General features: G+C 43.2%; 1 protein-coding gene across 2 annotated transcripts in view; it reads right to left on the bottom strand.

Annotated features, from left to right (window-relative positions):
• CABLES1 (Cdk5 and Abl enzyme substrate 1) overlaps window positions 1-21,601 on the bottom strand; it is a 135,295-nt gene that overhangs the window by 2,587 nt on the left and 111,107 nt on the right. For both annotated transcript variants that reach the window (XM_077270351.1, XM_077270350.1), the window contains exons 5-9: window positions 15,068-15,173; window positions 10,399-10,555; window positions 9,417-9,520; window positions 2,155-2,261; window positions 340-547 (exon numbers count right to left, since the gene is read on the bottom strand). In XM_077270351.1, the coding sequence (XP_077126466.1) occupies window positions 340-547; window positions 2,155-2,261; window positions 9,417-9,520; window positions 10,399-10,555; window positions 15,068-15,173 (682 nt within the window). The remainder of the gene's footprint in view (window positions 1-339; window positions 548-2,154; window positions 2,262-9,416; window positions 9,521-10,398; window positions 10,556-15,067; window positions 15,174-21,601) is intronic.

Here is a 21,601-nt window from a genome sequence, read left to right as displayed (position 1 = left end):
TCTTCATCATATGGATCAATGGGGTCTCAGTATTCAGACCTATTATGAACAGTAGTTCATGTATTCTATCAATATGTCAGAACTTAAAGGGGTCCTGGAACAGTAAATCATCAGTCTAAAAATGTATCCAATGTATTATGCCAAGTCCAGGACCTGAAGTAGTAATACATGACATGAAGCTTAAATAATGCAGAAGACACTGAAATAACATCTTGAGTCATGCACCGCCCAACGGGCCTGTTCTTTCAATGACATGACGTATCAGCTCTTCACTTAAAAACCCCAATGAATTCCTACATGGTAGATAAGTTAAGGATGATGATTGTATAAAGGACTTACATCAATGAGGTGTTTCACTTCATGCTTTCGGAGGTCACTCCCAATTTTGGCAGCCAACAGGATACAAGCTCCAGCACAAAGTTTTCTGTTCTGTTTGTTCAGCTTCCCCTTCAATGCCAGCTTCTCAAAATATACGAATGCCATGGCTACTGTGGGTTCTTCATAGCCACAATCATCCTGGGCTAACTTCCGAATGTCTCGCTTAAGGCTATGAAGACAGCAGTATAAAGAAAAATCATCACTGTAATAATGTAATAAGTGTGAGGGCTCATGGCTCCTGCTATATTATAATTGGGATACAATACATAAAGAAGGGCGCAACAGGGATACCTAAACTATTGCAATACCCTGCACACGAGGTAAGTGACAGCTAATCAGAACTATACTTCATGTCTATATGCTAATATTAGAATTATTACACCTACTACATATTGGGATAGGATCTTGGAGATAGAGAATCCCATTTAAGATCAGGTGGCCAGGATGATTTGAATGGTATTGAAAAGGTCTGCCTTTTGGGAAACAAAGCCACTAAATTAAAATGATTTATGCAGATGCCATTCCGGATTTCAGTGCCAATCCTGATTTGGGGTAAACCTAATTTTTTTTTTAGGTTTTCCGCTATATCGGTCTATGAAGTCGCTTTATTGCTTGCTTAATGTTGTGGGTTTTTCCTTAAATAATAAGTATAGTAGAGAGATTGGAAGATAATCATTTCATGTGATGATCATTTACAATTAGTTGCCATGACCCCTTGTGAGGGGATACAGCTAATTATGACTATTTTAGTTCATTTACCATCATTAAAGAACCTGTAAAACTAAAAATGCTAATTTATTACTTTCTTGAAGGCGTCCATTATAAGTGTTTGGTTGACAGCCATCTAAGGTTTATGGCCTCCTTTAGAGTATGTGAATCGAAGCAGAAGATTGTTTCAGAAAAACGCCGGAGACGTTTTCCCTGAATGGTCTTTCCTAGTGCATCTCCGCACACTTTTTTTCAGTTCATGTATAACAAGGTGGCGGAGCGATCACTTCTTTTAGCATCTTTAAGACTTTCAAAGTCTCAAGTGATTATAAAAAGTTACAAAAGATAGAACCATATGCAATAGCAGGAAGTCTGACGTTGTCGGCCATATGTTCATTCATTTGGGAGTTTTCTCTCTAGTGCGGGTTCCAGCTGGAATCTGCCTAACAGAGATATTGTGCACATACCCTAAGGCCTCATTCACACGTCAGTGCTTAGTCACGTACGTGAAAAATATGGTACTGGTGTCATCAGTGTTTGGGATCAGTGTTATTCACGGACGGATAGAGAAATCTAGAAATGACAACGTTTCTCCTACGCTTTGCCATGTTAAATACGTACATTACATGGAAGCCAAGTCTTTTTCACAGACCTTGAATTGGCCCTTTTCATCTGTACTGCCGAAAAAACCTGACATGGTCTCTGTGTGTTTTCCACGTACACACGGTCCGTGAAAAAACAGGGACATGTGAATAGCTCCACAGATTATAATGGATACATGATCTATTCCTGAAAAAAAAACTGGATACAACATGGATGTCTGAATAAGGCCCAACACTGCTTTGTTTCGAGCTATAAAAAGTCCCTATATTCGCTGACTGTGTCAGACACAAAGAAAAACTTAAAAGTGTTCAAACCCATCTGCTAGATTGTATGTGAAGCTGCTTCAGATTTTAACTAACCATATCAAACATCGGACTCGCGTTATATGTTGTCATATACGGGGGCCTCCGTAATACAGTTTTATGTTACCCATGTGGTTGGCATTTCCACATTATTAGTACATACCTTCTTATTTTACTGAGGGTCAGCTTAATATGAGGAAACTTCTCCTTAAAAGTTTCATTCATATCTTTCTTGAGGTCAGATGGTTTCACGTATTCTAGAACCGTGGTCTGTACATGAAAGCTAGAGTCAGTGTACACAGCTGAGGACACAGTCGAAGGGGTTCTCATTTTTTTGCCAGCAAAGCTCAACAGATTAATGCATCTTATGCTCAAAGTTCCAAAAGGGTATAACAAAATGTAGCCCTCAAGGAAGAGAAAAGGGAGCCGACTTAGATAAATCCTATCCCTACAGGCACATGTGTTATATGTCTATTATCGGAGATCGGCCTCATCAGGGACCATTCCTTTCATAATATGGCCATTAGCTGCAGGCAAACTATTGATTACACCGGGAGGACAGAGCCAGCCAGGAAAGACTGCATCAGCGATCCATGTCATACACGGACGACTTACGACTGCCACAATGGAAACAGCTTGTACCGAGCAGCTCTACGTTCTGGCTCTTTGGAGGAAAAGGTGAGTTTCGGAAGGGAAAAGCCCCCTCTATAATGTCTATGTCCTAATAGGGTCTATAGACAGGAGTTGTCTTCAAGAAACAATCAATTTAAAATGAATCTACCACTGGGTTTTTGCTATGCTCAAATGAGAGCATCATGTCATCATAGAGACAGAAATCCTGATTTGCTGTAGTTTTAATAACATCATGGTTTTCTCTGTTGCAGATCTATCAGTTCTCTAAATACTGAGCCCGATATACCCCCATCCACACCACTGATTGGCTGCTTTCTGTGTACACTGTGCATAGGCAGAAAGCGGCCAATCCATGATAGGGGGTGGGGTTATTTATAGCTCATGAATATGGAGGACTACATGTCAGCAGGTTTACTAGTCCTCTAGTGATAATCTCCTGCTGATAAAACTGTGATTTTATCAGAACTACAGCAATCAGCTCCGTAAAATACACATTGCTAGAATAAGTGTCTCTGCCACTATGTTATACTACTCCCAGATTAGGTAGTAAAAACCTGGTGACCGATTCCCTTTAAGTAAATAAACATATATTTAGGCTGAACTTCAGAGAGCAAATTTTAACACGTATTAGGAACTTTGAGTATTGCACATATTAAGTCATTTGAGATTTTTGTTGCCAAAAACTAACCGCAAAGAAAATATCAAATATTAACACTGATCATATAAAAGGATGAAACACAAGTAGTAAATATGCATCTAAGCTAAGCAACTAAGCTTTAGGGTGAGGCCACATGTAGCAGCCTGAGGGTTTACCTCTAATTGGTGCAGTTGCACATTTTTCTCTGAGAAAATATTTTCAACATGGCTGCACATCGCCTGCAATATGTGGCCTGACCCTTCAAGTGAACTACTATTTAATTAATAATTGGGCAAAAATCATTACTGACACTAGGCACTTGTGTCTTTGTAGGAAATTACAGGTCAACGGTGATGGGTTCAGAAGGTGATGGGTTTAAACAAGTTCACGCCTGTTTTAGGATTTTTGCATTCGCAATGTACATTTATTCCAGGAATTGGGGTGAAGTTCTCAACGATGACTTTCTGCCCTGTCTCAATAACGTCAATAGATGCGTAAACTAAAACCTTTCCTGTGATTTAATAATCAACACTAAAGGGGGCTGTTATACAAAGTATATTTTAATCAATTGATCTTGGAATTATAATAAGCTCCACAATTAGATGTGTTTTAAAAAAATATTCCTGTGCTGAGATGACCTAATAAACGTGCCCCTGCTGTATACCGGTATTTGCTGTGTACGACCATGCAGAACTGCTCCAGTTCATGGTGGACGCATACCAAAGCACATAGACAGGGGAGTATGCATAAATCACTTATGATAAGTGAGCGTGCAGACAAAACAGCAGGGGTTCGCAGCTAATTACTCCAGTAACATTTTACCTCCTGTTTTATCACAGGAGCAAGTGTTTTCATTATGTCTCCAGCCCTCTGAGTGCATGGTAAGTCAGTGACATATAAACTCAGTGGCTGCGGAGCTTCTATGTCACTGACTTGATTTATGATGAGCTCACAGGACTGGTGGTGTGGCAGAAACACTTGCTCCTGTGATACAACAGACAAGCAGGGAAATGTGTTACCTGCTAAAGACGCAGCCGCAAACCTCTGCTGTTTAGTCTGTATGTACACCAACAGTGGCATGTAAAAGTTTGGGCACCAATGGTCAAAATTACTGTTATTGTCAACAGATAAGCAAGTTGAAGATAAAATGATATGTGAAAGGCCTAACATTAAAGATGACACATTTCCTTTCTATTTTAGGCAAAAGAATAATATATATATATCGTCATTTTTTTACATTTTAAAAATTACCAAAAGGAAATTTGCAGTTGCAAAAGTTTGGGCACCCTTGGAGATTTGTGTGCTCAGATAACTTTGACCAAGGTCTCAGAAGATAATTAGCCTGTTAGGGTTACGGCTTATTCAGTATCATAGTTAGAAAAGACTAGGTGATGTAAATTCCCCAGCTTTATAAAAACCTAGCCTCTAACTTTCTGCCAAAAAACAGCAGCCGTGGGTTCTTCTAAGCAGCTGCCCAGCACTCTGAAAATGAAAATGGTGGATGCCCACAAAGCAGGAGATGGCTATAAGAAGATAGCACAGTGTTTTCAAGTTGCCCTTTTCTCAGTATGAAATGTAACGAAGAAATGGCAGTTAACAGTGGAGGTCAAGATAAGGTCTGGAAGACCAAGCAAAATTTCAGTGAGAGCTGCTTGTAGGATTGCTAGAGAGGCAAATCAGAACCCCCGCTTGACAGCAAAAGACCTTCAGAAAGATTTTGCAGAGTGTGGAGTTGTGGTGCATTGTTCAATCATGCTTTGGGGTTGTGTTGCAGACAACGGCACGAGGAACATTTCACAGGTAGTAAGAAGAATGGATTCAATGAAATTTCAACAAATTCTTGATGCAAACATAACAACATAACACATAAAAAAGCTGAAGTTGAAAAGAGGATGGCTTCTACCAATGGATAATGATCCTAAACACATGTCAAAATCCACAATAGACTACCTTAAAAGGCGCAAGCTGAAGGATTTACAATGGCCCTCACAGTCCCCTGATCTGAACATCATTGAAAATATCTGGCTAGAACTCAAAATAGCAGTGAATGCACGACGACCCTGGAATATCAGAGAACTGAAGAATTTTCCAAGGAAGAATGAATGAAAATCCCTCAAACATGAATTGAAAGACTCTTGTCCAGTTACAAAAAGCGTTTACAAGCTGTGATAATTGCAAAAGGGGTGATACTAGGTACTAAGCATGCAGGGTGCCCAAACTTTTGCATTGGCCCATTTTCTTTTTTGTAATTTTTAAAAACGTAAAAAAAAATCTGAATTTTTTTGTGCCTAAAATACAAATGAAATGTGAGATCTTTTTTTATTTTTTCAATCAGTTCATTTTTCATTACGAAAAATGTCAAGATATATTCACATTCTGATTTTGGTTTTAGAACAATCAAAATAAACTAAACAAACTAAATAAAACAAGCACACAAATAAAAAAAACATATACGTCATTGCAAACCAAATAAAATAAAATAAAAACCGGTTCATATTAACATTCATCGTAGGGATTATCATTCGCTTACTACTGTTTACATACATCTTTACAGATATAAATGAATGCCATCGACTGGGAATGTGTCATCTTTAACGTTTGCCCTTTTAGGCTATGTGCACACGTCAGGATTCTTTGCAGAAATTTCCTGAACTAAACCGGACTTTTTCTGCAGGAAATCCACATGCGTTTTTTTCGCGTTTTTCTGCGTTTTTTTCCGGAGGTTCCCAATGCATTAAATAGCGGGAAATCCACGAAAAATCCACAAAATTAATGAACATGCTGCGTTTTTTACCGCGATGTACACAAAAATTGCGGATTGCATGCTATTAATAGGATGCTTAATGGATGCGCTTTTTTCGCGGTTTTATCGCGTTTTTCGCTATAAAAACGCGATAAATACGGAACGTGTGCACACGGCCTTAGAGATAGTTTCTTCTTCAACTCAGTGGCGTATCCAGGGGGGGGGGGCAGCCGAGGCATGTGCCCTGGGCGCTGCCGACAGGGGGGCGCCGGCGGGCCGCCTGATGATTCGGTGGCGGTCCAAGGAGGCCCCACAGCAGAGCCCCTCCACCACAGAGAGCCGCACACCACAGCTGTTATTGCCGCTGCTCTGTGCGCACAGGACCTGTGATGAGGTCACAGGAGGGGAGGAGTCAGGAGTCACATGATCAAGGGCCTTCGTGTAGTGCAGGACTCTGCTGGTTCTCATGGTGCTGGACAAGGGTAAGGTTTTGTGTGGGGTCAGGAGTGGTTTGTGTGGATGTAGCAGAGCTGTGTGTGTATGAGGTGTACAGAACGGAAGCCGTGTGTGCAAGGTGTATGGAGCGGAACTGGGTGTGTGCAAGGTGTATGGAACAGAACTGGGTGTGTGCAAGGTGTATGGAGCGGAGCCGTGTGTGTATGAGGTGTACGGAGCAGAGCTGGGTGTGTACGGAGTGGAGCCGTGTGTGCAAGGTGTATGGAGCAGAGTTATGTGTGTCTATGAGGTGTATGGAGCAGAGCTGGGTTTGTGCAAGGTGCATGGAGCGGAGCCGTGTGTGTGCGAGGTGTACAGAGGGGAGCCGTGTGCGTGCGAGGTGTACAGAGGGGAGCCGTGTGCGTGCGAGGTGTACAGAGGGGAGCCGTGTGCGTGCGAGGTGTACAGAGGGGAGCCGTGTGCGTGCGAGGTGTACAGAGGGGAGCCGTGTGCGTGCGAGGTGTACAGAGGGGAGCCGTGTGTGTGCGAGGTGTACAGAGGGGAGCCGTGTGTGTGCGAGTTGTACAGAGCGGAGCCGTGTGTGTGCGAGGTGTACAGAGCGGAGCTGTGTGTGTGCGAGGTGTACAGAGCGGAGCCGTGTGTGTATGAGGTGTACAGAGCGGAGCCGTGTGCGTGCGAGGTGTACAGAGGGGAGCCGTGTGCGTGCGAGGTGTACAGAGGGGAGCCGTGTGCGTGCGAGGTGTACAGAGGGGAGCCGTGTGTGTGCGAGGTGTACAGAGGGGAGCCGTGTGCGTGCGAGGTGTACAGAGGGGAGCTGTGTGTGTGCGAGGTGTACAGAGGGGAGCCGTGTGTGTGCGAGGTGTACAGAGGGGAGCCGTGTGTGTACGAGGTGTACGGAGTGGAGCCGTGTGTGGAAGGTGTATGGAGCGGAGTCGTGTGTGTCTATGAGGTGTATGAAGCAGAGCCGCATATGTACGGAGCAGAGCCGCGTGTGTACAAGCTGTATGGAGCAGAGCCGCGTGTGTACAAGCTGTATGGAGCAGAGCTGCGTGTGCAAGGTGTACGGAGCTCAGCTGCGTGTGTAGGAGTAACTAGGTGTGGCCATTATACTGTACGCAGTATGTGTGTGTGTGTTTGTGCGTGCATGCGTAGCGCTGCGGGTGAATGTGCAGAGACGTAAATGGTTTTGTGTGTGTACGGGGAGGAGAGGCGAGGGCAATGATGGGGCTGACAGGGAGAGTGCAATAATTGGGATGGAGGGGGATGAGGAAATGATGGATGTGGTGGAATGGGCAATGATGGAGGTGGAATGGAGTGAGGAGACAGTATGGGGGAGAAAAGTGAGTGGGCACAGAATAGAAACAGTAGTGGGGGCGTAGCATGGGGGGGACAGTGTAAGGGCACAGCCAGGAGGGGACAGTATACCAAGGAGGGGGAGTGTGATGAGAGAGTACAGTATAAACACTAGGCCCTATAGGGGGGGACACAGTATGAGAGGACAGTGTGAAGAGGGGGCCGGTATGGAAAGGAGAGGTCAGTGTATAGAGCATGTACCATAAGAGGGACAGTGTGGGAGTCATATTTTGTGCAGACAATATAGTGAGGGGCAATTTTTAACTCATTATAATGACACTTGTATCTTTAGGGGTATCATGTGGAGATTTTCTGCAAAAGAGCGGAGAAGATGGAAACCTGCAGAGACGGCTGTGGATGAGAAAACTCATCATGGGGTCTGGACAAGATGAAGAAAAGGAGAACAACTCCAGAGGCGACATCATCTATAAGGTACCTCATGTTTTTATTTATGTTAGGAGCATTAAAGGGGATGTCCAGGTTTGTGATGAGTCTGCAGTCATTCTTTGTGACTGCAGACTTCTGACTTCTCACAGTGCGCCCTGCACACTGTCAGGATTCTCTCGTGCTGGCGATTTACATACATGCGGTCACGTGCTGACTAGACATGTGTGGCCTCCGTCAATGAAAATGAACTGAGCGAGGCCGGGCACGTCTAGTTGGAATGTGGCCAGAAGTATACAAATCGCATGCTTGTGCTGACATGACTGTCCACCGGCAAGGGAGAATCCTAAATGTGTGCAGTGCATGCGTTGTGAGAATTCAGAAGCTGCAATGTCAGGATTCAGCTCTGCAGGTTCCAGTAGTCGTCACATGGACACTTCACTCATATGCGATTTTCATACTTATGGTCCTGTGACAACAAGCTTCTCTTCTGCTTCTCTCAATTTTTCACTGAATATTGAGAGCATTATTGAGAGGAGCTCGTGGGCACATGACTGAGTGTGCAAATCCCATATGTCCTGGGGGGGCGCCAAAATGTAATCTTGCCCCGGGCGCCAGAAACCCTAGATACACCTCTGCTTCAACTTGCTTAACTGCTCACAATAACAGTAATTTTGACCAGGGGTGCCCAAACTTTTACATGCCACTGTATCATAATTGACTTATGTTTTCCCCTGACCAGGAGCTGTGGAATATGCCGGCCATGAACTCGAGCAGCGCTACATGGTGAGATGCAGAAATTAACAGTATATAACAGGGGCACATTTATAAGATTATCTCAGCACGGGAACATTTTTTAACACATCCAACTTATTACAATACCAAAATCTATTCATTAAAATGTACTTTGTGAGACAAACGCTTTAACGTCTGTAGTAATGTAAAGACTGAAAATGAATAATTCATGATCAGACTCATTTGTGAGTAATCTGTGTCTACTGGGTAGAGGGTTTAGTGAACGCTTACAAGTTGCTGCTAAATCGGGGCCAAATGGTGCAGTTTTGGTGGTGTTTGACCACAACGTGTTAACTCCTTTTTAAGAAAAAAAGTTTAAAACTGCATATATACATAGTGTGAACTGACCATAATGGGATATTGGACCGTAATTATTACAATCTAAGTAACCCCAACATCACCATCCGTGTGCACCCACACTCACCATGTAGGAAGGGAATATTAAGACCCGTTTATGCTTGCCACATGGCCACTGGGGATCATCCAAGAGATTCGGATCGTACTCTGTGAAGTCTCCTATGTCACTACCTGTGAGGATGAACAATAGCAAGAAAGGCTAAGTTAATCAATCATGTAAGATTTGAAGCAATAATGTTTGAGCCTATATTAATTTATGATTGCCAAAAAGTACAATAGAAAGATGCATAGGTGTGCACCCCCGCTCTGGGGAGCCAAACCTCCTACAAAAGTCAGTATGATATAAAGACGGGAATCGCCCTTTATGTTTATCACTCTGACAATGTGGCCCCTGGAAGAGAAAAGTATGAGCACCTCTGTTATGGACCAAATGTCCAAGTTACTGAAGTCAGGACTGGAATTTTGCATTTGCAGCTCTTGTACAAATATAGGTTTCCAGATTATTGTAGACTAGAAATAAAATAAAAAAAAAACAGGACAGGACGTAACAAGACTGAGAACAGGATCAAAATACACAGGATTTATGTCTAGTCGATTACATTGGGGACAGAGGGGTCTACAGAGAAGATGTAGATGCAAAACAGTAAGACATTTTTCAATAAAACGATTTGTAAACGTTTCTTCATTTTTTTTTTTTACCAGTTTAGCCGCAAAAGAGCAAAAAATGAATAGAAAAAAAAATATGGAGAACTGCAAGCCTTTTTGGCCCCATTATGTACAACTTTATATGCATCTGACATGTTCAAAAGTGGCAATGTGAAGGTGCAGTGAGCAGGTAAACCAAAAATCTTCAAATAGAACCATAAGCAAGAAAAAGCCATACAAGCCTTTCTCCACAATATGAAGTAATAAACATTTCACTAATAAAGAACCTACAATGTGCAGATAAATGTAACAAGTACAGGGAAGAGGCTGAAACCAATCCCCTGAGTGTAATTCCATTCCCCGGTACAGCATTGTAAGGTATGCCACTAATGTGATCCCATCACCTGTATCAATGCTCCCCTGGATACTGTTGGCTCTCCCCAGCGTAAGGTTACGATGACTTGCATTCCGAAACTGAGAGAAGGAGCATGTGGAGTCTATGGTGTTTCTCCGGGCTCCCAAGGCATTGGTTGGGTACAAAAACTGTGTATATGATACAGTCTGGGGGGAGAAACAAATGTCAGATGCCAACATTAAACATTTACACACAGGGTTGTCCTCCTTCCTGGCACTGCTATTCATGGTTATGCAGGATGGGTCTTGTTATGTAAAGAAACAGAAGCAGACTTATTTTTTAAGCAATTTTAAAAGTGACCAATACATAATGAGACAAATTATTGGGAACAATCCAGATTTTATGTTTACCACAAGCACTCAATATGGAAAATTGGTAAATTTCCACTCTCTTTATGCATTATGACACTAGCACAACAGAATATTTAAGCATGGAAAATAGCCGACTGATTGCAATTTTATTATATAAAGACCTAACGCTCGAACGTAAAACGGCAAATTAACAAACACCTACAGAACTGTGTCCTCATACAGTAATGTACAAAAAATTTAGGCTGGTGTAGAAAAAAATGCCTTAAAAAACAACATCGTTAATAGTTTAATTTTTATCAATTAACACAATGGTAAGTGAATGAATAACCAACAAATCTAAAGCTAATCAATATTCAGTGTGATTGCCCTGTGAATGTTGTTAATTGATAAAAATAAACTATTAACACTTCTATTTTTGAAAGTATTCTTACTTTGCAGCACAGCACTGTATACTACACGCTGAAGCGTTTCTTCTTCAAATCACTCTGTAAATAAAAGACTTTTTATTTAGCTGATTTTTTTTTATTCTTTAACTTGACTGGTAAGGACAATTCATGGTTGGACTCATGACTGCAACCAATAAGTACAAACAAAAGAATACAGCAGCGCTCTGAGCTGTATGCAAACACTGAATATATGACATCTGAACTATATTACTGCTATGCAGAATGTACTTAGAAAAGTGAAGGTCCTTTGCGCATTAATTAGCCAATTCACGAGAGCCCATCAGCCATGACAAGGCATACCTCAAAGCCACAAACTACTGGAAAAAAGAAAGTGGAGTATTCCATCAGTTGTGGGATAACTGGTAAAGGGCCAGATAATCCGTTACCGAATATTAATGGCATCTAAGAGAGGAACATAATCTAAAGCCACGGAGAATTGAGGTTCTCAATATATTCACATAATGGACGTCTGCAGTGACTCCCGGGAATGCTGCAGTCATTGTGAACGAGATACTTGCACATAATCTTACATGACCAGAGCGACCCACGGTTCCTAGTCTCATTCATTACCTGTCCCTTTTGTGACATAGAATATTAATGATTAAACCGTTAGATACCAATGTACCTGTGCGCTGGTATCGCGGACATCATGTACTGAGTGATATCGTCAATGACCTTGTCTGTAGAGGACGTGAGCACATGATCACACACGGAAAGCTCTCTATTCTGACTGCACTAACTTCAGGGGAACAGTTATGTTACCCGTATCCCCCATGTACAGGGGCAGACCCACCCTGACAATAAATACATTGAAAAGGGAGGTTTCAGGAATACGAAGAGATTAAGCTGATGGCAGGGAAAAAATTATTCACCTGGTAATTTCCTTCCCCGCATAGTCCCAGTGGGTCTTGTTGAATTGTCCTGCAGTGATCGTACACATGTACGTGACCACCGAAGGGCTCGTGCCCATGACAGTAAAAATCGAACAAGTGCCAGCTATCAATTTAACAGACAGTACTTGTCTCCCACGTTATTCTATGGGCCACGCACGTCTGATTTTTTTCTTCGGAACGTCTCGATGAAAGGGAAAAATCACAGCTTGCAGAAGCTGCATCTGATTATCGGATCACACTCCATCATTCATATCTGTGAGTCCATGACTGCACTATGATGACATTCAAGTGCAATTTGATTTTTATGGTATAACAGAACAGTGAAAATAAAGAATTTTTTTCTTCTTCACATCCAAAAATTTTGGATCAAACTCTGATCAGAGTGCGATTAGCATAAATCGGACAGAGTTTCTCGAATTAGAGAAAAACGGTCGTTTGACCCTAGCCGAACGCTGACATTATCATTGGGTGCTGGAGCGGAGGGGAAGTTAACAAGTAAGTAATGATTTCATTTGTACTTCATCACATTTTCTGCCATCAACTCAATTCATTTTGTAAAGAAGCATTTCCATCCAAGTTTTTATCCTTCTAATATATTGCAGTCATCATATTGTGTGGCACTGTGCACTTACAATTGCTCATTACGCTCTTCTACCCAGTTAATTTTTCTCTTTTCTATTAGGTCTATGACATCACTTAATTAAAAATTGACTAGCTAAATCCTTCTAAGAACTACAGCTCTGGCAAACATTAAGAGACCACCACATCAAAACCCTGTCATGGGCAGCCCAATCTCCAGACCTGAGCCCCATTGAAAACCTCAAGAATATAATCAAGAGGATGATGGGTAGTCACAAACCATCAAACAAAGAAGAACTGCTTACATTTTTGCGCCAGAAGCAGTGTGAAAGACTGGTGGAAAGCATGCCAAGACGCATGAAAGCTGTGATTAAAATCATGGTTATTCCACAAAATATTGATTTTTGAACTCTAGTATTGTTGTTTCTAAATAATTATGAACTTGCTTTATTTGCATTATTTGAGGTCTGAAAGCACTGTTTTTTTTTTTTATTTTGACTATTTTCCTTTGTAAGAAAATAAATACAAAATGTATTGTTTGGAAATTCGCAGTAGCTTATATAAATAAATGGCGCTATAACAATAAATAATAATAATAATACTAAAAGAACAATTTACATTTTACTCAAAAATATACCTATAAAGAGAAAAATCAGACAATCTGAACCTTTTTCAGTGATCTCTTAATTTTTGCCAGAGCTGTATATAGAAACAGGAATTATTTTTTCCCTGCATGAGTCATCATCAGAACTACAATTCTACATCAATGCAAAGTCCTTGGCAGCCCAGCTCCACCTCCTCTTCAACTCCTGACCTAGCTGCTCCGATCGTCCACCATCCACAGACTTTGCAGTGATGTAAAATTGTAGTTCTAATGATAACTCACGCAGGGAAAAGAAACTTCCTGTTTCTACGTAAAGCTTAGGAGGATTTTTCTAGTCTGATTTTAATCAAGTGATGTCATAGATCTAATGGAAAAGAGAAGAAGAGAAAATGAGCAATTGCAAATACACAATGGCATATAGGATGATGACTGCAATATATTGAAAACTTGGATCGGCGTGCTTCTTTAATCCTTAAGGTACCTTCGCACTGAACAACTTTCCAACGAGAACGACAACGATCCGTGACGTTGCAGCGTTCTGGATAGCGATCTCGTTGTGTTTGACACGCAGCAGCGATCTGGATCCCGCTGTGATATCGTTGGTCGGAGCTAGAAGGCCAGCACCTTATTTCGTCGTTAGGTCGGTGTGTATCGTCGTGTTTGACAGCAAAAGCAACAATGCCAGCAATGTTTTACAATGGTAACCAGGGTAAATATCGGGTTACTAAGCGCAGGGCCGCGCTTAGTAACCCGATATTTACCCTGGTTACCATTGTAAAAGTAAAAAAAAACCCCAGTACATACTCACCTTCTGATATCTGTCCCCCGGCATCCGCGCTGCTGCTCAGAGCTTCCTGCACTGAATGTGTCAGTGCCGGCCGTAAAGCCGAGCACAGCGGTGACGTCACCGCTGTGCTCTGCCGGCCCTGACACAGTCAGTGGAGGAAGCTCTGATCAGCAGCGCGGATGCCGGGGGACAGATATCAGAAGGTGAGTATGTACTGTTTTTTTTTTTTACTTTTACAATGGTAACCAGGGTAAATATCGGGTTACTAAGCGCGGCCCTGCACTTAGTAACCCGATGTTTACCCTGGTTACCCAGGTGCTGCAGGGGGACTTCGGCATCGTTGAAGACAGTTTCAACGATGCTGAAGTCGTTCCCCTGATCGTTGGTCGCTGGAGAGAGCGGTCTCTGTGACAGCTCCCCAGCGACCTAAACAGCGACGCTGCAGCGATCGGCTCGTTGTCTATATCGCTGCAGCGTCGCTGAGTGTGACGGTACCTTTAAATAATCGCAGAAATTATGTCACCTTAGGTTGTAATCTGCCGATTTGTGTAGATCCCGGAGTTCAGACCCCAGGAATCAAACAGTGATAGCTTATCCTAACAGTATGCCATCAAAAGTCCTATAATAGGAGTTCAACTATCATGAGAAATACAATACACACCATCCACAATACTGGGAACCTGACTACTGGATGTCATTGGGACACAGTCACCAGAATGGTAGAGTTTATTCTGGGTGTTTATTGAGCGCCACAGTTATGAGTTACAATTACCCATTATTACCAATGGCTTATACAGGAAAAAAGACAAATACAAAGAAACATTTAATATCATACCATAGTCAAAAGCCATGGCAATCAGAGTAAGTCAACATTTTTCTACATAATCAAAATTTTAACGCATATTGAGGAGAGCCGAGAAAGCAAATGCAATGAGTACGATTGCAGACAAGATGGAAAAAATATGCAAAAAGTCATTCTCCAAACCAACCTGAGCGCATGGCGTGCTTTAGCCTTACAAGCAATGCTTACATTCTCACCTTCCCATCAGCTCCAAGCTCAACGCCTTCAAGGCCAAGAATCATTTCTCTTGTATTCATTCCACCGGAGGAATGTCGCTGCCTCGTACCTTCCAGTTTTATGTCCCTGTGAATGGCATGAACATAGTGAGAGCCGGTACCTTTAACCCACATCAATATCCAACATTAGAAAATCAACTCTTAGCAAGAAATATTAAGCTCAGCTAGTCAATTAATAAGTTGTTATATTCAGACAAATATACTGTATATACACACAGGCGTGTTCTAGATAAACAGCTTGGTGTTATTTGGGTGTGGACCCAGGTACTGCTATTTCTCCAAAATCTCCCAGGAGCGCTTTTTTTTTTTTTAACACAACAGCACCTGGCTGTGAAGTCATTGGTCGGCAATTACAAAAGGAGCTGCCAGCAGCGGATCTTGATGATTTGTCTGCCCAAGTGCATTCAGCGTGGCAGAACATTCCTCAAACAAACATCAACCTCTTCCTGACTAAGTAATTTTCTGTTTTTGAGCTTTCGTTTCTTCCTCCTCTTGGCTCAAGAGTCATAAATGTTTTATTTTTCTGTTGACAGACGTATGAGGGCTTTTTTTCCCCAGACTTGCAGCATTGATCCAGGTGATTGACAGGTCTCTGCCATAGAGATCACCTCTAGCAGTGCTGGTAGAAGCCAGCCGGGGTTGGTACTAGGCTAGTGTCGCCTCTGGCTATAGTCACCAGTCGTTCTTCAGTGTACCGTGTATTTTCTGAGAATTGCTGGTGCATTTTAGAGAGGCACAGTCTGGTTGCACGACTGCACAAATGAACTGATGCATTGAGAAGTAAAGAAATGTGGAAAAGATTGTGCAACTGGCCACCTGCAGAGTAGCAGCAGGTGGACTTTGTGAACGCTGACATGTTCAATTAGGTACAGGCAGAAAGCCATTCCATTGTGTAGTTTTACTGATTCACACTCCTGCAAAGTAGTTCTGTTTCAAAATACAATCTTAAGAAGTAAAATGGCAATTCTTCCATTAATCCTAATGGAAGAATAAGAATGAACATACAACTGGGTATTACCATTCTGCTCGTCTAAAAACTGGAACACTATATAGTACTATACCATCCGATCAGTGTAGGGCCATAACCTGCTGCAATCTCATTATGGGCTGCTTGTTCCCATCCCCCATTAATCACAACAAGAAGTATCTAACTGAGGTCTGTAAGGGAATCTGTCAGCAGGTCTTTCCTATGTAATCTGAGGTAGAAGCTGAGACACTGAATTTAACAATGTGTCACTTTTTTGACTGTGTGCGGTTTACTTACAATGAAGGTTTTATCACTAGGAGATAAACTGTAGTAAGTTCATATGGGGACTGAAGAGACCTCGACTTGCTTGCTCACTGCTTAGCAAACCCAAATCAGATGGGCATGCCAAACTTGAGAAACTACCATCGGGGAGCCATAGCGATATGGGCATTGGACTGGTTTAATGATCAGGGAGGAAAACAATGGGTCTCGAAAGAAAGGTCTGTTTCACGACTGGCACGGACTTCACTACTTTGGACCTCTAAGATACATCGTAACTTGACCAACTCCCTACCTTTTCTGACACGAAATCAACTTAAAATTTGGGACTCCTCTACTTTGGCACAGAGTTTCTCAAACAGCCCCGGTCCCATGACCTCAGTGTTTGACAATCCTGAGTTTCCCCTGGATGTTTGAGTAGGGTCATTTTTGGTGTTGTCCAACACACCTAAACTCCGAGTGATGCACATCTCTAGGACGTTAGATGTCATGATCTCCATGGCCAGAGAACTAGCATAAGCCTCAATAGGAACAAGCTCTTGGAAGATGTAACTGTACTGACCATGAACTAAACCTACCGCATCATCTAGAAGTAGCCAGGTAGCATGTCCTACTTTTTATCCCTATATGCCCAGCGCCGGCCGGAGAACTAAATAATGCTAGCAGAGGGAAATATAAGACCTGACTCACCTCTAGAGAAATGCCCTAAAAGGAGACAGAAGCCCCCCACATATATTGGCGGTGATATGAGATGAAACAACAAACGCAGCAGGAAAATAGTTTTAGCAAATTTGAGGTCCGCTTTCTAGATAGCAGAAGACAGAAAGCATACTTTCATGGTCAGTAGAAAACCCTAACAAAACACATCCAGAAATTACTTTAGGACTCTGGCATTAACTCATAATACCAGAGTGGCAATTCCTGATCAACAAGAGCTTTCCAGACACAGCAACGAAACTGCAGCTGTGAACTGGAACCAAAATACAAAAACAAAACATGGACGAATGTCCAACTTATCTAGTAGATGTCTGGGAGCAGGAACAAGCACAGAGAGGCTTCTGATAACATTGTTGACCGGCAAGCATCTAACAGAGAAGCCAGGTTATATAGCGACACCCAGATCTAATCAGAACAGGTGAACAGGGAAGATGATGTCACAAGTTCAATTCCACCAGTAGCCACCGGGGGAGCCCAGAATCCAAATTCACAACAGTACCCCCCCCTCAAGGAGGGGGCACCGAACCCTCACCAGAACCACCAGGGCGATCAGGATGGGCCCTATGAAAGGCACGAACCAGATCAGAGGCATGAACATCAGATGCAGTGACCCAAGAATTATCCTCCTGGCCGTATCCCTTCCACTTGACCAGATACTGGAGTCTCCGTCTGGAAACACGGGAGTCTAGGATTTTTTCCACAACGTACTCCAACTCACCCTCAACCAACACCGGAGCAGGAGGCTCAACGGAAGGCACAACCGGTGCCTCATACCTGCGCAATAACGACCGATGAAAAACGTTATGAATAGAAAAGGATGCAGGGAGGTCCAAACGGAAGGAAACAGGGTTAAGAATCTCCAATATTTTATACGGACCGATGAACCGAGGCTTAAACTTAGGAGATGAGACCCTCATAGGGACAAAACGAGAAGACAACCACACCAAATCTCCAACACAAAGCCGAGGACCAACACGACGGTGACGGTTGGCAAAAAGCTGAGTCTTCTCCTGGGACAACTTTAAATTGTCCATCACCTGCCCCCAGATATGATGCAATCTCTCCACCACCGCATCTACTCCAGGACAATCCGAGGATTCCATCTGACCGGAGGAAAATCGAGGGTGGAACCCCGAATTACAGAAAAACGGGGACACCAAAGTGGCAGAGCTGGCCCGATTATTGAGGGCGAACTCCGCCAATGGCAAAAAAGCAACCCAATCATCCTGGTCAGCAGACACAAAACACCTCAGATATGTCTCCAGGGTCTGATTAGTCCGCTCGGTCTGGCCATTAGTCTGAGGGTGAAAAGCAGACGAAAAAGACAAATCTATGCCCATCCTAGCACAGAATGCCCGCCAAAATCTAGACACAAATTGGGTTCCTCTGTCAGAAACGATATTCTCAGGAATACCATGCAAACGAACAACATTTTGAAAAAACAGGGGCACCAACTCGGAAGAAGAAGGCAATTTGGGCAGGGGAACCAAATGGACCATCTTAGAAAAACGGTCACACACCACCCAGATGACAGACATCTTCTGAGAAACAGGCAGATCTGAAATAAAATCCATCGAGATGTGTGTCCAAGGCCTCTTAGGAATAGGCAAGGGCAACAATAATCCACTAGCCCGAGAACAACAAGGCTTGGCCCGAGCACAAACGTCACAAGACTGCACAAAGCCTCGCACATCTCGTGACAGGGAAGGCCACCAGAAGGATCTTGCCACCAAATCCCTGGTACCAAAAATTCCAGGATGACCTGCCAATGCAGAAGAATGTACCTCAGAGATGACTCTACTGGTCCAATCATCAGGAACAAACAACCTATCAGGCGGACAACGATCCGGTCTATCCGCCTGAAACTCCTGCAAGGCCCGCCGCAGGTCTGGAGAAACGGCTGACAAGATAACTCCCTCCTTAAGAATACCTGTGGGGTCAGAGTTGCCGGGTGAATCAGGCTCAAAACTCCTAGAAAGGGCATCCGCCTTAACATTCTTAGAACCCGGTAGGTACGATACCACAAAATTAAACCGAGAGAAAAATAATGACCAGCGCGCCTGTCTAGGATTCAGGCGCCTGGCGGTCTCAAGATAGATCAAATTTTTGTGGTCAGTCAATACCACCACCTGATGTCTGGCCCCCTCGAGCCAATGGCGCCACTCCTCAAACGCCCACTTCATGGCCAAAAGCTCCCGATTCCCAACATCATAATTCCGCTCAGCGGGCGAAAATTTACGGGAAAAGAAGGCACAAGGCCTCATCACGGCGCAGTCAGAACTTTTCTGCGACAACACTGCCCCAGCCCCGATCTCAGAAGCGTCGACCTCAACCTGAAAAGGAAGAGTCACATCAGGCTGACGCAACACAGGGGCAGAAGAAAAACGGCGCTTAAGCTCCTGAAAGGCCTCCACAGCATCAGGGGACCAATTAGCAACATCAGCACCCTGTCTAGTCAAATCGGTCAATGGCTTAACGACATCCGAAAAACCAGAAATAAATCGACGATAAAAGTTGGCAAAGCCCAAAAATTTCTGAAGACTTTTAAGAGAAGAGGGCTGCGTCCAATCACAAATAGCTTGAACCTTGACAGGATCCATCTCAATGGAAGAGGGAGAAAAAATATATCCCAAAAAGGAAATTCTCTGAACCCCAAAAACGCACTTAGAACCCTTGACACACAGAGAATTAGACCGCAAAACCTGAAAAACCCTCTTAACTTGCCGGACATGAGAGTCCCAATCATCCGAAAAAATCAGAATATCATCCAGATACACTATCATAAATTTATCCAAAAAATCGCGGAAAATATCATGCATAAAGGACTGGAAGACTGAAGGGGCATTAGAAAGACCAAAAGGCATCACCAAATACTCAAAGTGGCCCTCGGGCGTATTAAATGCGGTTTTCCACTCATCCCCCTGCCTGATCCGCACCAAATTATACGCCCCACGGAGATCAATCTTAGAGAACCACTTGGCCCCCTTTATGCGAGCAAACAAATCAGTCAGCAACGGCAATGGGTATTGATATTTAACCGTGATTTTATTCAAAAGCCGATAATCAATACATGGTCTCAAAGAGCCGTCTTTTTTTGACACAAAGAAAAAACCGGCTCCTAAGGGAGATGACGATGGACGAATATGTCCCTTTTCCAAGGACTCCTTTATATATTCTCGCATAGCAGTATGTTCAGGCACAGACAGATTAAATAAACGACCCTTTGGGTATTTACTACCCGGAATTAAATCTATAGCACAATCGCACTCACGGTGCGGAGGTAGCGAACCCAGCTTGGGTTCTTCAAAGACGTCACGATAATCAGACAGGAACTCAGGGATTTCAGAGGGAATAGATGATGAAATGGACACCAAAGGTACGTCCCCATGAGTCCCCTTACATCCCCAGCTCAACACAGACATAGCTCTCCAGTCAAGGACTGGGTTGTGAGACTGCAGCCATGGCAATCCTAGCACCAAATCATCATGTAGATTATACAGCACCAGAAAACGAATAGTCTCCTGGTGATCCGGATTAATACACATAGTCACTTGTGTCCAGTATTGTGGTTTATTATTAGCCAATGGGGTGGAGTCAATCCCCTTCAGAGGAATAAGAGTCTCCAAAGGCTCCAAATCATACCCACAACGATTGGCAAAGGACCAATCCATAAGACTCAAAGCGGCGCCAGAGTCGATATAGGCGTCCGTAGTAATAGATGACAAAGAGCAAATCAGGGTCACAGACAAAATAAATTTAGACTGTAAAGTGCCAATGGGAACGGATTTATCAAGCTTTTTAGTACGCTTAGAGCATGCTGATATAACATGAGTAGAATCCCCACAATAGAAACACAACCCATTTTTCCGTCTAAAATTCTGCCGCTCGCTTCTGGACAGAATTCTATCACACTGCATGTTTTCTGGCGTCTTCTCAGTGGACACCGCCAGATGGTGCACTGGTTTGCGCTCCCGCAAACGCCTATCGATCTGAATGGCCATTGTCATGGACTCATTCAGACTTGCAGGCACAGGGAACCCCACCATAACATCCTTAATGGCATCAGAAAGACCCTCTCTGAAAGTAGCCGCCAAGGCACACTCATTCCACTGAGTAAGCACAGACCATTTACGGAATCTTTGGCAGTAAATTTCAGCTTCATCTTGCCCCTGCGATAGGGACATCAAAGTTTTTTCTGCCTGAAGTTCCAAATGAGGTTCCTCATAAAGCAAGCCCAAGGCCAGAAAAAACGCATCCACATTGCGCAACGCAGGATCCCCTGGTGCCAATGCAAAAGCCCAATCTTGAGGGTCGCCGCGGAGCAAGGAAATCACAATCCCAACCTGCTGTGCAGGGTCTCCAGCAGAACGAGATTTCAGGGACAAAAATAACTTACAATTATTTCTAAAATTCTGAAAGCTAGATCTATTCCCTGAGAAGAATTCCGGCAAAGGAATTCTCGGCTCTGATACCGGAGCATGAACAACAAAATCTTGCAAACTTTGTACTTTCGTGGCGAGATTATTCAAACC

Source organism: Ranitomeya variabilis, chromosome 6, assembly GCF_051348905.1.
Source record: "Ranitomeya variabilis isolate aRanVar5 chromosome 6, aRanVar5.hap1, whole genome shotgun sequence".
NCBI lineage: Eukaryota > Metazoa > Chordata > Amphibia > Anura > Dendrobatidae > Ranitomeya > Ranitomeya variabilis.
This window is presented reverse-complemented; position numbering and strand designations above follow the sequence as displayed.